This window comes from Molossus molossus, unplaced genomic scaffold, assembly GCF_014108415.1.
Source record: "Molossus molossus isolate mMolMol1 unplaced genomic scaffold, mMolMol1.p scaffold_m16_p_6, whole genome shotgun sequence".
Taxonomy (NCBI): Eukaryota; Metazoa; Chordata; class Mammalia; order Chiroptera; family Molossidae; genus Molossus; species Molossus molossus.
The window spans coordinates 56,813,169-56,828,712 of NW_023425399.1; the positions used below are offsets into that span (position 1 = coordinate 56,813,169).

The 15,544-nt window shown below is 45.0% G+C and overlaps 1 protein-coding gene across 1 annotated transcript in view; it reads right to left on the bottom strand.

Annotated features, from left to right (window-relative positions):
- The window catches only part of CFAP100 (cilia and flagella associated protein 100), a 39,462-nt gene that overhangs the window by 7,565 nt on the left and 16,353 nt on the right, over window positions 1-15,544 (bottom strand). Inside the window, exons 5-12 of the mRNA XM_036245941.1 lie at window positions 14,657-14,724; window positions 14,413-14,576; window positions 14,095-14,175; window positions 13,445-13,626; window positions 13,061-13,110; window positions 12,875-12,999; window positions 7,286-7,334; window positions 7,024-7,175 (exon numbers count right to left, since the gene is read on the bottom strand). Of these exons, the coding sequence (XP_036101834.1) occupies window positions 7,024-7,175; window positions 7,286-7,334; window positions 12,875-12,999; window positions 13,061-13,110; window positions 13,445-13,626; window positions 14,095-14,175; window positions 14,413-14,576; window positions 14,657-14,724 (871 nt within the window). The remainder of the gene's footprint in view (window positions 1-7,023; window positions 7,176-7,285; window positions 7,335-12,874; window positions 13,000-13,060; window positions 13,111-13,444; window positions 13,627-14,094; window positions 14,176-14,412; window positions 14,577-14,656; window positions 14,725-15,544) is intronic.

Genomic DNA, 15,544 nt, shown 5'->3' on the forward strand with positions numbered 1-15,544 from the left:
TTTTTTTTGCTTTATTGATTTTAGAGAGAGAGGAAGGGAGAAATAGGGAGAGATAGAAACACTGATGAGAAGGGACATCAATTGGCTGCCTCCTACATACCCCCCACTGGGGATTGGGCCCACAACCTGTGCATATGCCCTGCCTGGGAATTGAACCAGTGATCTCTTGGTGCACAGGTCAATGCTTAACCACTGAGGCATACCTGCCGGGCTCAACTTAAAGAACTTCTAAAAAAAAAAAAAAACCTCAAAGCGATCAGAGAGAAATACAGTGATACCTCGGTTCTCGAACGCCTCGGATTTCGACCAAATCGGTATTCGACCAGGAGATTCGAGAAACTTTTGTCTTGGAATCCGAACAAATATTTGGAACTCGAACTTCCGAGATGAGCCAAGTTGAGCCGAATGGCGTTCATTCGGCCCAGCGCGCCTTGCTTGCGTCATCAGTGTGAGTGCAGAGAGAGAGTCACGCATTGTGCAGAGAGTCACGCTTTGTGGAGAGAGTCACGCTTTACACTGAATTTAACCCTTAGACATACTGTACACTTTAATTTCTTGTTGAGACTTATGTTTTTCTACATATTATATACAAATTAGGCCAGTAAATAGGCATTTTCTGGGGCTTGGAACGAATTAATCCAGTTTCCATTATTTCCTATTGGGTTTCATTGCTTCGGTTCTCGAACAATTTGGTTCTCGACCGTCCTCCTGGAACGAATTATGTTCGAGAACCGAGGTATCACTGTAGTAAAAATTAGAAGAGAAAAACAAAATAGAGACTAGGAAAACAATTGGTTATTTGTAAAGGTTAAAATTGACAAACTTTTAGCTTAGATGGACTAAGTGAAAAAAAAAAAAAAACCCACAAATGACTAAAATCAGAAATGAAAATGGGGATATCACTACTGATTTTACAGAAATAAAAAGAATTATAAGAGTACTATGAACAACACTGTACCCCAAAATTGGATAACATAAATTGATAAATTACTAGAAACAAAATCTACCAAGACTAAATGTAGAAATAGAAAATCTAAATAGACCTGTAACTAGTAAGGATATTGATTCAGTAACCAAAAATCTAATTCAAATCCTTCTGAAACATTTTTTTAAAAGTTGAAGAAAAGGGAACACCTCCTAACTCATTCCATGGATAATCATGATGCCAAAGTCAGTCAAAGACACCACAAGAAAATAAATTACAGACTAATATCCTTTATGAATATGCATGCAAAAACTTCAACAAAATAATAGCATACAGAATGCAGCAGCATATTAAGAGGATTATAGAGCATGACAAAGTAGGACTTATTCCTGGAATGCAAAGATGTTTCATAATATGAAAATCAAGGTTATACACCATATTAATAGAATGAAGGGAAAATACCACAAGATTATCTCTATTGATGCAGAAAAGGGATCTGACAAAATTTAGTGCCCTTTCATGAAAAACCACTCAACAAAATAGGAATAGGAGGAAACTACCTCCACATAATAAAAGCCATATATGAGAAACCCTCTGCAGACATTATTCTCAGTGGTAAAAGACTGAAAAGTGTTTCCTTTAAGATCAGGAACTTCTAGCCAGAGAAATTAGGTAAGGAGATAAAAAGTTATTTAAATTGGAAAGGAAGAAGTCAAATTATCTCTCTTTGCCCGTGATATGATCTTACACGTAGAAAACCCTAAAGACTCCACAACAAAGCTGTTAGAATTAATGAGTGAATTTAGCAAAGTAGCAAGATACAAAGTCAACAAAATCTGTTTATTTTTATACACAAATAAAGAACAATCTAAAGGAAAACACAAGAACTATTACATTTACAGCAGCACAAAAAACACTGTAGAGGAATTCATCACCATTAAATCAGTATTACAAGAAATGTTAGTCTGGCTGGTGTGGCTCAGTGGTTGAGCATCGACCCATACACCAAGAGTTCACTGGTTTGATTCCTGGTCAGGGCACATGCTCAGGTTGTGGGCCCAATCCCCAGTGGGGGGCATGCAGGAGGTGACCAGTTGATGTTCACTCTCATTTATGTTTCTATCTCTTTCCCTTCCTCTCTCTCTAAAATCAATAAAATTATTTTAAAATTAAAAAAAAAGAAATGTTAAATGGACTTCAACAAAAAGAGGAAAAATATGAATAATAAAATGGTAATAATGACTTATCTATTAATAATTACTTTAAATGCAAATGGATTACATGCTCCAATCAAAAGGATGGTTGAATACATAAGAAAAGAAGATCCATGCTGCCTACAAGAGACCCACTTCACACTGAAACATACAGACTGAAAGTAAAGGGATGGAAAAAAATATTTAATGCAAATGAAAACAAAGAAAAACTGGAATAGCAATACCTATATCAGACAATACAGACTTAAAGGCTATAACAAAAGACAAAGAAGGACCCAGCAATTCCACTGCTGAGTATTTATCAGAAGAAACCCAAAATACTAGTTTGAAAAGACACATGCATCCCTGTGTTCACTGCAGCATTATTTACAATAGCCAAGATATGAAAGTAACCTAAGTGTCTATCAATATATGAGTGGAATATTACTAAGCCATAAAAAAGTGAAATATTGCCATCTGCAACAACATGGATGAACATAGAGTGTATTATGCTAAGTGAAATAAGTTAGAGAAACACAAATACTATGTAATTTCATTTTTATCTGGAATCTAAAAAAATAATGGAGAAACAAACTCATAGATATAGAGAACGTTTTGATGGTTGCCTGCCAGATAGGAGTGGTTGGAGGATGGGTGAAAAAGAGGAAGGGATTAAGATGTACTAACTGCCAATTATAAAAACAATCATGGGGATGTAAAAGTACAGCATAGGAAATATAGTCAGTAATAGTATAATAACTATATATGATGTTAGATGAGTACTAGCTTTATTGGAGTGATCACTTTGTAAGTTATATAATAATCACTATGCCTGTACACCTGAAACTAATATAATGTACATCAACTGTAATTTTAAAATACCAAATATATATAATGTTTAAAATGTTTAATGTTATGTAGGGTTTTTCCAGTTCTTGGCTAGTATGAATAACTTTGCTGTGAACATTCCTGGGATTGTTTTGTACACTGTCTCTAACAGCCACTTTTTCTTCCATTGTTGGAACAAACTGATCGTTAACTGTTGTGTATAGTATTTAAATAGAGACTTTTTTTAAAGCAGTTTTTGGTTCACAGCAAAATTAAGCAGAAGTACAGAGATTTTCCAAATTCCCTCTGCACCCCCACCTCTCCCACTATCAACATCCTGCACCAGAGTGGTGTGTTTGTGAAAATCGATGAATCTCCACTGACACATTGTTAGCACCCAAAGTCTATAGTGTACGTGAAGTTCACTATTGGTATTATACATACTATATGTTTTGAAAAATGTATGTATCCACAATTACAATATACACAGCAGTTTCACTGCCCTAAAAATCTTGTCTTCCACGTATTCACCCTCCTTCTCCCTAACCCTTGGGAACCACTGATTTTTTAAAATATATGTTTTTATTTGTTTTTTAGAGAGAAAGGAAGAGGGAGAGAGAGATAGAAACATTGAGAAACATTGATCAGCTGCCTCCTGCACACCCCCTACTGGGCATTAAGCCTGTAACCCGGGCATGTGCCCTGATCTGGCATCAAACTGATGACCTTTTGGTGCATGGGATGATGCTCAATCCACTGAGCCAAACTGACTAGGCACCACTGATTTTTACATTGTCTCTATAGGTTTGCCTTTTAGGATATCCAATAGTTAAGAATCTTATAGTATGTACATAGCCTTTTTAGATGGGCTTTGTTCACTTAGTAATATACATTTAAGGTATACCCCCCATGTCTTTTCATGGTTTGATAACATTTCTTTTTAGTGTTGAATAATATTCCATTATCTGGATATACCACAGTTTATCCATTCACCCATGGAAGGACATCTTGGTTGCTTCAAAATTTTGGCAAGTATGAATACAACTGCCATAAACATCCATGTGCAGGTATTTAAGTGGTCATAAGTTTTCTATTCCATTGGGTAAATACTAAGCAACATAATTGCTTTATTATATGTTTAAGATTATGTTTAGTTTTCTAAGAAAATGAGAAACTTTTCCAAAGTGGCTGTGCCAGTTTGCATTTCCAACAGTAATAAATGAGAATTCTTGTTGCTCCACATCCTTCAGCATTTGTTGGTGCCAGTTTGGATTTTGGCCACTTTAATAGGTGTACAGTAGTTATCTATCTTACTGTTTTAGGTTGCAGTCCCCTAATGACATCTGCTCTTCAACACCTTTTCATATACTTATTTGCCATCTGTATATCTGTATGTCTTTTATTTTTTTAATCTTCACCAGAGGACATGCTGAGAGAGAAAGAGAGAGAGATCTATGTGAAAGAGAAACATTGATTGGTTACTTTCTGCACTCGCCCTAACCGGCAATCGAACCCACACCAAGGCATGTGCCCTGATTGGAAATTGAACTGGCAACCTCTTGGTGCACAGGATAATACTCAACCAACCGAGACACTCCAGCTGGGCTGTATATCTTCTTTGATGAGGTATCTGTTAAGGTCTTCGGACCATTTTTTACTTAGGTTGCTCATTTTCTTACTATTGTCTTGTACATTTTTTGTTAAATTTATACCTAATTATTTCATTAGCTGGGGTGCTAATGTAAATGGTATTTTGTTTTTGTTTTTGTTTTTAAATGAATTTTTATTTATTTTTTTGTTACAGATATTTTACCTTTTTACCCCATTGGCACCCCCCACCCCACCCCCCCTCCACCCTGTCCCCGGCTTAGTTGTCCATGTCCATTGGTCATGCATACATGCATATAAGTTCTGTGGTTTATCTCTTCCCACCCCCCCACCCCCCATCCCCTCTTCTGAGGGATGTCAGTCTGTGCCCTACTTCCATGTGTCTGGATTTCAAGTCCCACTTGTTCATTGCTGATACATAGGAAAGAATTGACTTTGGTATATTTGTATTCTGTAACTTTGCAACAGTGGCTTAGTAGTTTTAGGAGGGGTGTGTTTTTTTTTGGTTGATTCTTTCAGATTTTCTGCAGAGACAATCATGTCATCTCCAAAGAGAGCTTTATTTCTTCCTTCCCAATCTGTATACCATTTATTTAATTTGCTTATCTTATTGCATTAGCTAGGACTCCCAGTTATGTTAAAAAGAAATATAGAGAGAGGATATCCTTGCCTTGTTCCTGATTTTAGCAGGAAGCTTCAAGAACAGTGTTAACTGTAAGGTTTTTTTGTAGATGTCCTTAATCAGGCTCAGGCAGTTCCCCCATGTTCTTAATTTACTGAGAGTTTTTATTGTGAATGATTAGATTTTATCAAATGCTTTTTCTACATCTGTTGATATGATCATGTGATTTTTCTTCTTTAGCTTGTTGATTGCTTTTCAAATTGATTTTCAAATGCAGAACCAGCCTAGCATATCTGGGGAAAATCTCACTTGGTCATGGTATAGAAATATTTTTATATATTGTTGAATTCAGTATTTTGTTAAGGATTTTTACATCTATGTATATAAGAAATACTGATCTGTAGTTTTCTTGTAATGTTTTTGTCTGGTTTTGGTATTAGGGTAATACTAGTCATATAAAATGAGTTAGGAAGTATTCTATTATCTGGAAAAGATTGTACAGAATTGATATAATTTCTTCCTAAAATGTTTGGTAGAATTCATCTGTGAACCCATCTAGGTATGATGCTTTTGGTTTTGGAAGGTTATTAATTATTAATTTAATTTCCTCAATAGATAGACCTATTTAGATGGTTTATTTATTGTATATTTAAAAATTGTATCTTCCTTTGGAAGGATAGTTGAGTTCATGGAAGTTAAACACATATAAGCTGTGCCTTCCCTGGAAATAAAGCATTGGTGTTCAGTATGGCTCAGTTGTTGAAGTGGCTCAACTAGCTGAAGCCCAGTCACTGAACAACACCTCCAGGATTCTATGAGGTGTATGTGTGCATGGATGTGTCCTCTTACCAGGTTCTTGGAATCTGGGAGGCTACCTGCCTCTCCCCAGCTCATCTCTATGTGTGTCTCTGCCACCTCCCAGCTTTATGGGAAACACAAACTTGCCTGAGAGCTGGTAGTTTCACATAAGTCTGGAAATTCCCATAGGTTATTCTCCATAGCAGGACATGGGCCAAAAGGACATAGGTATTCAGGAACATTATTTCTCTGTGGGATATTGAAGCCTGAGCTAGCTCTCACCTTAGGGTCTTTACACTTGCTTTCCCTCTGCCTGGCACCCTCTAATCAGATCACCATGTGGCTTCCCAGAACTCAAGAAGTGCCTGGCTCAAATGACATTTTCCCTAGAAATCCTCCCTGCCCTCATCAATCTGTGCCACCCTCCACTTTAGCCCTCTGCTCATATCATTCTCTTAATTTTCCTCCTAGCATGTGTCAGTAACTACAAGTCAAATCTGTGGGCCCATCTGTTGTCTGTCTGCCCCATGGAATGTCAGCTCAGTGAGAAAGGGCCTTATATTATCCTTGGAGGGCTTAGACCTAGGCCTGACCCAGAATAGGTGCTCAGTCTGAGTTTGGGAGTGAATTCTTTGTTCCCAACAGGCCTTACCTAGTGCCCCCACCTGACCCTGCCTAGTCCAGCTCCCCTGAATGTACCTGGGATGAGAGATTCTTAAGATGTGCCCCTCTGGCTATAGACTGCTCTAGGGTGGGGATGGACCAGTTTGGTGTGGCTCCACCCACATCACCTACTCCCAGGCTTCTCCTGGGATCCCATGACCCTCAGCTTCCCTGCCCAATAGAACACATATTCTCACCAGAGCCAGGCACAGACTTCAAATGGAACTTTCCAGAAACTAGAAGTCAGGGAAGGGCCAGGGCAATGGACAGAGAGGAGGGGGGGGGGGGGCTACAGTCCAGCTCCCAGTGGCTGTGGAGGTCCCAGGATCACAACCAGTGGCAGAGCCTACTCCTCACTGGCCTAGGCAGCCCCATTCAAGACTTACATGCGGATCTGGGTGTTTTTCAGGGTGAAGCTCAGCTCCTCCAAGGTCTCTTCCATCTCCTGTGTGTTCTGGATCAGCGAGAGGTTCTGCTCCTCCAGCTTTGTGAAGACATCCAGGAGCTGCTGTGGCTCCGTGAAATACAGCTCCAGCTCCTGCAACCAGAGCTGTGTGGGGTGGGGGTATGGGGGGGGGGGTAAGCCCCCGGCAGTGCAGTGGTGGGGCCCTGGGTCCCACAAGCCCTGCCAAGAATGGGACCACTGACCTCCTCATCACTGTCTGGGTCCTCTTGCATGGGGAGGGCAGAGCTGGACCTGTGGAGAGATGTGGGTTCAGGGTGCCAGAGCTCAGCCTGGGCTGTTGTTCCCCACCCCAGTGGTGTAGACTCCTGGCATGTCTACAGCATCTCTCCACCCCTATACCCTTGTCCCCTTGTCCATCACACAAGTTACCCAAGTGGTGGCACCAGCTTCCTGTTGATCCCCCAGCTGTCACAGCAACCAGGGGGATAGTTACAAAATTCAATTAACTCATCTTTCTCTAGTTAGAATAAAACTTGGCCTCCACCCAGGAGCTGTGGGGACCCTGTCACCCTTCCAACCTTCACTTCCCTCACTGCCCAAGGTTACTCGGCTCCTGCCCTGCCGACTACCTTCCTGTCTCTCTAGGTGCAGCTCTGGCTCAGGGCCTTGGCACCTGTGGCTCCCATTACTGGGGCTTCCCCTCTTCATTTGTCATCCTTTTTTAAAAAGCCACTTTCAGGGCCTTTCTGCCCATATCCTTTATCTAGATTTGGCCATGGCAGTTGTCCTTGATGGTCCTCATAGCTATCCTGTGACACAGCCATCTTCAACTGACCCTGAGCACCCCACAGAAGCAGAGATCATCTTGGGCAGCCCTCAGGGGTACCGAAAAGACTGTGTGGGCTTGGAGCATTCAGCATGGGGCCTATTTTCCCAACATCCAGACCTGTTTTACCACCCTCTGCACCTGCTCTAGCCCCCTCACTGCCCAAGGTTACTCGGATTTGCAGGTTCTGGTAGCTGAAGAATGGGCAGGGCAGGCTCACAGCCAGAGGAACCTAGGCTGAGGCCTGAGACACTCTAGGGCTAGGCCCTGACCTACCTGCAGTAGACAAGTGATAAATAAATGCAGGGCCTTGCAGGAGAAGCTACTAAGTACTCACTGTGCCAGGGCCTCATATTGTATACACATTGATGCTCAGTTGACAAATAAGGAACATGCAGCTCAAAAATCAGGTCACCTGCCCAAGGTCACCTGCAGGGTATTGTTGGCCCATGAGGTATGCTTTTGAGAATCTGTCCTACAGATGGACATAGCCTGGGATGTGGGCTGGACTTTAGGCCCCGCTTGACCTCTTGGCTAAGTGCCATGTGCAATCACACCCTACCTAACTTTACTCAGAGGCCTGGTCACATGGCTAATAGGTGGAGGGGCCCAAAGTGTTCTCCCAGACCTCTATTCTCAGTGACTGTCCCAACATGGGACCTTACAATGAGAGCTCTAGGTCTAAGGGGCAACCTACGCAGAGGAAGCATGCTTATCTAACCTCTTGGAGCCTCAATTCAACATTGAACTGGAAATAGCAGCCCCCACTGCCAGGGGTTTCAGAGATCAGAGTTAACCTATGGCATGTGCCTGGCCCACCAAAGGTGGCTGCTCTTCTCCATAAGGTATGACCATTCTTAAAGATGAACATGAGCTTGTAAATTGGTAGTGCTTGGGTTTCCTTCTAGTCTGAGAAGTATCAGTTTGGGATATGAGAGGTTGAGTGTAGAGAACATCTAATGGGAGACATCCATAGGGGCCTGGAGCTCAGGAAACAGTGGGAGACAGAACCATGGGAGGGGTTGCCAGGTCATTGTGGAGAGGGAAGGACAGAGCACATAAAGGGATGAGTGGAAGATATAGACCCTGAGAAGGAGAAGGGGGGAAGACTCTTGGGCTCCCGAGCTACCCACTTTCTCCATCCCCACTCATCCAAGCTGATAAACCATGAAGTATACAGAACAAAACAGAAGATTATTTTAGTGACTTTATGGTTGACAAAGATTTCTTAAGAAAGACACAAAATACACCAATAATAAAAGCAAAGATTGATAAACTGTACTCAAAAGATAACGTTAAGAGTAATAAGGCAAGAGCCCTGGCCAGTTTGGCTCAGCAGTTAAGAGTGTCAGCCCATGGACCAGACAGACCTGGGTTCGGTTCCCGCTAAGGGCACATACCTTGGTTATAGTTTGTCCCCGGCCCAGTTGGTGTCATGTGGGTGGCAACCACTCAGTGTGTCTCTCTCACGTCGATGTTTCTCTCCCACATTCTGTCCCTCCAGCTCTATCTCAAGATAAGTGCAAAAATGTCCTCGGTTGAGGGTTTAAAAAAAGTAATAAGGCAAAAAACTGGACAAAGATACTTATACTTTGCTTATTACATAAAGGACTGGAATCAATATATAAAGCACTAATAGAAAACCAGAAAAAAAAGGCTAAGAATCCAATGAAAAGGTACAAAAATTGAACAGTTTTTCACAAAGGAGGATATCTGAATGGTCATATTTTTCATTGTGAAACTGTCATTAAAATCATGAGATACCACCTCACCCCTGTATTAACTCTGTCTTTGATTTTCTGTATTCTGATATTTTGACTTCTGGGGCCATGCTGACTCTGGAGGGATGAACATCCTTGAATGTGATTTTCAAGTGCAAAGCAACCAACCTAGAACCCACATCCCAAGCTCTCACACTGGAGGTGCTATCTCATCACACAGAGCTGGGTACCAGACAACTTGGGATAGCCACCATGCCCCAGAGACCTGAAATTATTCAAACCAGCCAATCCTAAACCTGCTTACCCTGCCTCGCCTCTTCCGTCCTGCAGAAATCAGAATAAGGGCTCCTATTCATAGTTCCTCTGCTCCCTTTGCCTCCTGATCACCCTGGTGTTTCCCCAGGTGGTCCCAGGGCATGGCATGCCTCTTCCTCTGGGAACTGTAACAAACTATTTTTTCATTGGCAGTCATCTGATCTGTTGGCCTCACTAAACCTCAAATTTTCTACCAATACACACTATTTTAAAACAACCCTGCCAGAACACCTGGAATGAAAGGGACAGACAATACAATTTGATGAAGTGGGGAGGCTGGAACTCTCACATGTGCTGGCGAGAGTGTAAAACAGGGAAGCCACTGTAAAGGGCTGTATGGCAGAAGCTACTCAAATTAAACATATGCCTACCCCATGAACCAAAAATTCCACCTCTATTTCCATAGAAATAGTGCTTATGCATAAAACATGCTTAGATAGAAAATACAAGAATGTGGTAGCAGCTTTAATCAAAGTAGCCAAGAACTGGAGATAACTCAAACGGCTACCAGTAGGAGAGTGACCAAGAAAGACAATGGGGGCTTTTCCCCCCAGCAGGATATGAAACAGCAGGAGCAAAGAACAGCCTGTGGCTACACAAAGCCAGGCAAGTGCGAAGTGAAAAGAGCCAGACCCAGAGAGGTGCATTGTGGTTTTAAGTGCATCAAGTTCAAGAATAGAAAAGCGACCCAGAGTGATAGAGATCTAAACAGTGGTTAATTTCCACTGTGGGGTCTAACTGGGAGAGGGCATCAGAATTCTGGACATTGAGTATGTTTTTCTGTATCTGGGTATGGTCACATGAGTTTATGTATGTGTGTAAAAAGCCAAATGTTCATTTAAGATTTGTTCATTTTGTGATATTAGTAACACTTCAAAGTAAGAGGAAAAAAGTAAAGAAAACCTAAATCTGATCATGTTACCACTGTGCAGAAACTTCCCAACCTTTGCAGGCCCTGGAGCCAAGGGTGGACTGTGGAGCCCGAGCCCAGGGTGCCAACTCCAACTGGCTGCTCTGTGCCTGGTTCCTCACCCTCCAGAAAGTGCTAGAGTTTGGGGTGGCTGAGCTGGAGGAACAAGGGTGTAGGGAGTACCTGAGGGAGGGGTGGTAAGAGGATGGGGCAATGTGAGGACTGGGGGCTGGCTGGGGAGGGAGGAGATCTCTCTTATGTTCACTGGTCACTGCTGGAGAACAGAGGGACTGTGTGTGGCATGTCAGGAGCATTGCAGGCAGAAATCCAGGTGTCTGAGAGGTACATGGCTGTCCCAGAGGTGAGAGTTGGAGGGGTTATATAAAAGACAAAAGTCATTAGAGCTGGAGCTTGCCCAGAAAGAGGCCTGGCCTTCAGCTAGTCTCCAGGATGACTAACGGAGCTGTCAGACACTGGGATGATTCTGCATGGCTAGGAGACCCAGCTTTGAGCTGCTATGATGGTAGATTTTGTGTGTCAATTTGGCTAGGTCAAATATTATTCTAGATGTGTCTGTGAAGGTGTTTGATGAGATTAATAATTAAATAAGTAGGTTGCATAAAGTAGCTATGATGTGAGTGAGCTTCACCCAATTAGTGGAAGGCCTCAATAGAAAAATACTGACCTCGTCCCCAAAAAGAGGGAACTCTGCCAGCCCTGCCTTTGGACTCAAGTGGGAGCTTTGCTTCCTTGGATCTACAGCCTGCCAACTGTCCTGCAGATTGTGGACTCACCAGCCCCTCAATCACACGAGCCAATCAAACTCTACTTCTCTGCCCCAGCTCCAGGCCTGCCAGTTGCCTGCTCCGGCTCCCCACATGGCTCCCCAGGCCTTCATCCCTCTGGCCTGAAGGGATCCAGATTTCAGGGACAGGTGAGCACCCTAGTGCTGGCCCTGGCACTGTGAAGGCCAATGCCAGACAGCCATGCAATGCTGTGTTCAGTGCCCTGCTCCATATTTGTATCTTGTGAATTTTACTGCAGCCAACATCAAGAGGCCAGGGGCTAGACAGACCACCAGGGAAACTTGAACCCTGGCTAAGGAGGACTGCCTCTAGACCCCTTGGCAATATTGCTAATGGAGAAATAGTGAGACTTGCAGGGTTGGCTCCCTTGTGAAAGGAAGGTTAGGCATAAGAAAATTGCCTTTGCTTGTGTTTAGTTGGAATCGTAAGACATGCCCATACTCTTTTTGACTACACAGCAACTTTATATGGTTCAACATACTATTTGCTTAGAAACAACTGAAAGGACATGCAGGAAATAATAAAACTCATTGCAGCGCTCCCTGTGGATCCCTGGGCCAACGGCCTAGCAGGAGGTTCGGGGTGTTGAGACGGGGAGGTTGACACTTCTCAGCTTACACTTTCTACAGAGTTGTGACTTTTATGAACATTTCAGTGGAGGAGTGACTATGTAACCCAGCAGCTGAACATGTGAACCAGATAGGGTAGGTTGGGGGCATCTCTGGCCTTGCAGGTAAAGGAGTGGAGGGACAGGTTTGCACTGGCCCACGGATCTGTTTGGAGTTTCTGTTTGTCTTTCATTGTGTTTTTTAGAAGATTTGAAAGTAACTGTTACCCTTAAACCTGGGTAATTGTATAAAGAAGTCTAGACTTCTGGCTTCTCTTGAACAGCTCTGGAGCTCTGGCCCCTTGGCCAGCACTCCCTGGCCACAGAGGGCTGGCATGGGGCATGTGCCATCCTGTTCTGTGTGCCTACCTGGCTGCCCTCTTCATATTTGACTAGTCTATTAACACCTGAGTGGGCCACTCCAGCCTTAAGGTTACTGAATCAGGTAGAAACAAACCTTTTTTAGAAATCTCTTGATTTTCCAGCTTAAGTCAGACTATATATCCTCTAGGTTGGGAATAGCCCCTCCTCACACTCTCCCCCCTCAGAGAATCTGGGCCCATTCTGGGGACCCCTGGCCTGGAGCTATTGGAGAGCACCCCCACCAGGCCCCAGCCACCTTTTCGGTTCCCTCAAACCCACTCACCCTTTGGGGTCCAGCCTGTCACTCACGCTGGGCTGACTGCCCTGCTGGAGGCTGATGGCACTGGACAGAATCTGCCCTGCCCGTATCAAATGCAGCATTTTCCAGGGCTTCCTTGGGCCCTGCCCCTCTGGAGGAAGCAGAGGAATAGTTTCTAGTTGCACCAATCCAGGGTGGGGCCCCTCCAGCCTGGAGCTGCCACATACCTCTGGAGCCCATCTTGCCCTTGATCTCTGGTCCTACAGGAAGCAAGGGAGGAGTCCCTGATGGCCTTGGCTGGAACTAGGCCTGCAGCAACACTGCTTGGGGGCACAGGGTTCCCTGGGACTCCTCAGTGGCAGAAGGAAGCAGGTTCATAGGAGAAAAGCCCCTTGGGTTTGAGTTGAGAGCCAGATCTACTTCCCCAAGCAAGTGCTTGTCCTGAGCCACGAGTGGCTAAGGGGCAGCTGGTGCCCCAAACTGGGGCTCTGCAGGGTATGGAAGGGGCCAAGCCTGCAGCCTGGACACCCTCCAAGGCCTCTACTGGCTGGGCACAGGGTATAGATGCATCCAGGGACCTGTCTTTTCTGCTACCTTTGTCCCCTTGTGTGAAGAACAGAGTGTTCTCTTTGGGGGCCTTGGCGACCTCCTTGGCATGTTTGAAAGCCAAGTGTTTCTTCTCTTGTTCTTCTAACCAGTCCTTGGGCGAGAGATTGTACAGGAAATCTTTGTAGACCTTGTAATGTTTCAGCGTGTCTTCAAATTTGGAGATTTCACTAAACCGGGGGAGGAGACAGATGGTCACAGGTGAGGTCAGCCTCTGCCCCCTGGGAAGCCCCTCAAGAAGGGACCCCAATTCACCCTGGCCAAGAAGGGCAGGCACAGAAGCACTGTTGTGCCCGGGAGAGGACACCCAACCTGCAGGGACCAATGTGGGTTATACCTTCCATAGTGACAGCCCTCAGGGACTCCGTCTTGCCCCCATCCCCAGGGTGGAGCCCAGAAGCCTCAGATTCATGTGTGTCCTAGGTGTTGTGGCCTTGGGAAAGTCAGTGAACCTCTCCTGGCCTCAGTCACCTCATCTGTAAGATGGGCATCAGCCTGCAGGGCTTCAAAGCCCTGGGATGTTTAGGGCTCAGTGAGAAATGATGTTTGCATTGTGGGGTAATACCCTTTGGTTAGGGAGAAGTGATGGAAAAAAATGTGAGCAGGCCAGCCTGGGCCCAGTTTGCCTCTGACTTTACCTTTTGATGTTCATGATCTGGGTGGTCAGATCTCGGATTTCAGTGATCTTCTCCATCTTCACTTTGGTCTCCTTCTCTGCCCTGGAGGGTGGGGTGGGGGCAGGGAGCTAATCTCAGAGTGTTAAAGAGGGGTGTCCAAACTGCCCTCAGGCCAAGCTGGAGATGGGAGAGCTACAAGGGGCCTGGTTTGGGGTCTGAAGTCAGGAGCAGGGGTGGAGGCAGGGGCTGAGGCTGGGTCCAGGCTTGGTTGGGTGGGTGTGCATAGGCCCAGAGGACCCTGGGGGCACGGCCAGACAGCCCCTCTGGCCACAGGCTCACGCTCTCAGGGCCTGCACTGAGCTGCGGTCATTTTCCCTGAGGAACTCATCGAAGAGGGCTGAATCCTTTTCCAGGGACTTCTCAGCCAGCTCCAGCTCTGCCTCTTCCTTAGTTGCCAGCATCTCCAGCCTCTGGATCTCGCTCCGCTTCATATCCAGGGCATACTGAGGGCCACCAGAGTAGGAATTACACTCTTCACTGGACAGCCCACCCAGGTCTCCTACATGGGAGCAGATGGGCCTACCTGGATGAGGAACATTTGTCGTTTCTGATTGATGTACTTGTTTATGTTATCAGATTCCCCTTTCTTTTCTGCAATGAGAGAAGGGAGGCATCTGGGGATGGGGTGGGCAGTGGAAGAGACCCAGGTTCACAACTGAGGATGGGCTCATAGTCAGAAATGGGGAGTTGGTCAGCTGCTCCTGGTGCAGTGCTATGCTGTAAGCCCCAGGTTATTACAGGGACCATGGGAGAACGAGCCTGCCTATAGCAAAAGGAGGGACGCTCTGTGGAGGTATTGTGTCTCCATGCCCAGAGGCAGGTCCAGATGGGCAGAGCCTCTCGCTGTCTACTCCTCTCACCTGAAGTGAAACTGGACATTTTTACCCTGAAACTTTCACCCAACTGGACTTCATAACAAAAGGCCTATTGCCCAGGACCTGAGAGAAAAATGGGGCAGCATTATCTCAACTTGGGGTACCCTAACCCCCCAGGGCCCAATTTGGGCAGCAGCTAAGTCTACACTGTCAGGGTTTAAACCAGGTGAGAGGAAATTAAGGTGGGCTTCTGGATGACCTTCCAGAGTCCAAGCAGAGAGGCAGTCCAGTGGGGCCAAGGGCTGTGGAGGCCTCTTTCCTTGGCCTTTCTGGAAAGGAAGACCTAGACACTCACCAATTTTGGAGAGCCCAGGGACTATAGAAACAACTGCAGAACCATGTGGCTCTCTGTCTTGTCTCTCAAATCATCTCCTTTCCAGAATAAGCTGGTGTGCTGCTGGAGTCGTTTTAAGTCTAGATGCCTGGCAGTGAGCCCACTAGGCCCCTGCCTTTCTGATCTACCCTGGGGAAGTCCTGCCCTCAAGGAGCCAGCTCCTCAGTGGAAGCCAAAACTGGGACACTGACAAGTCTTGTGT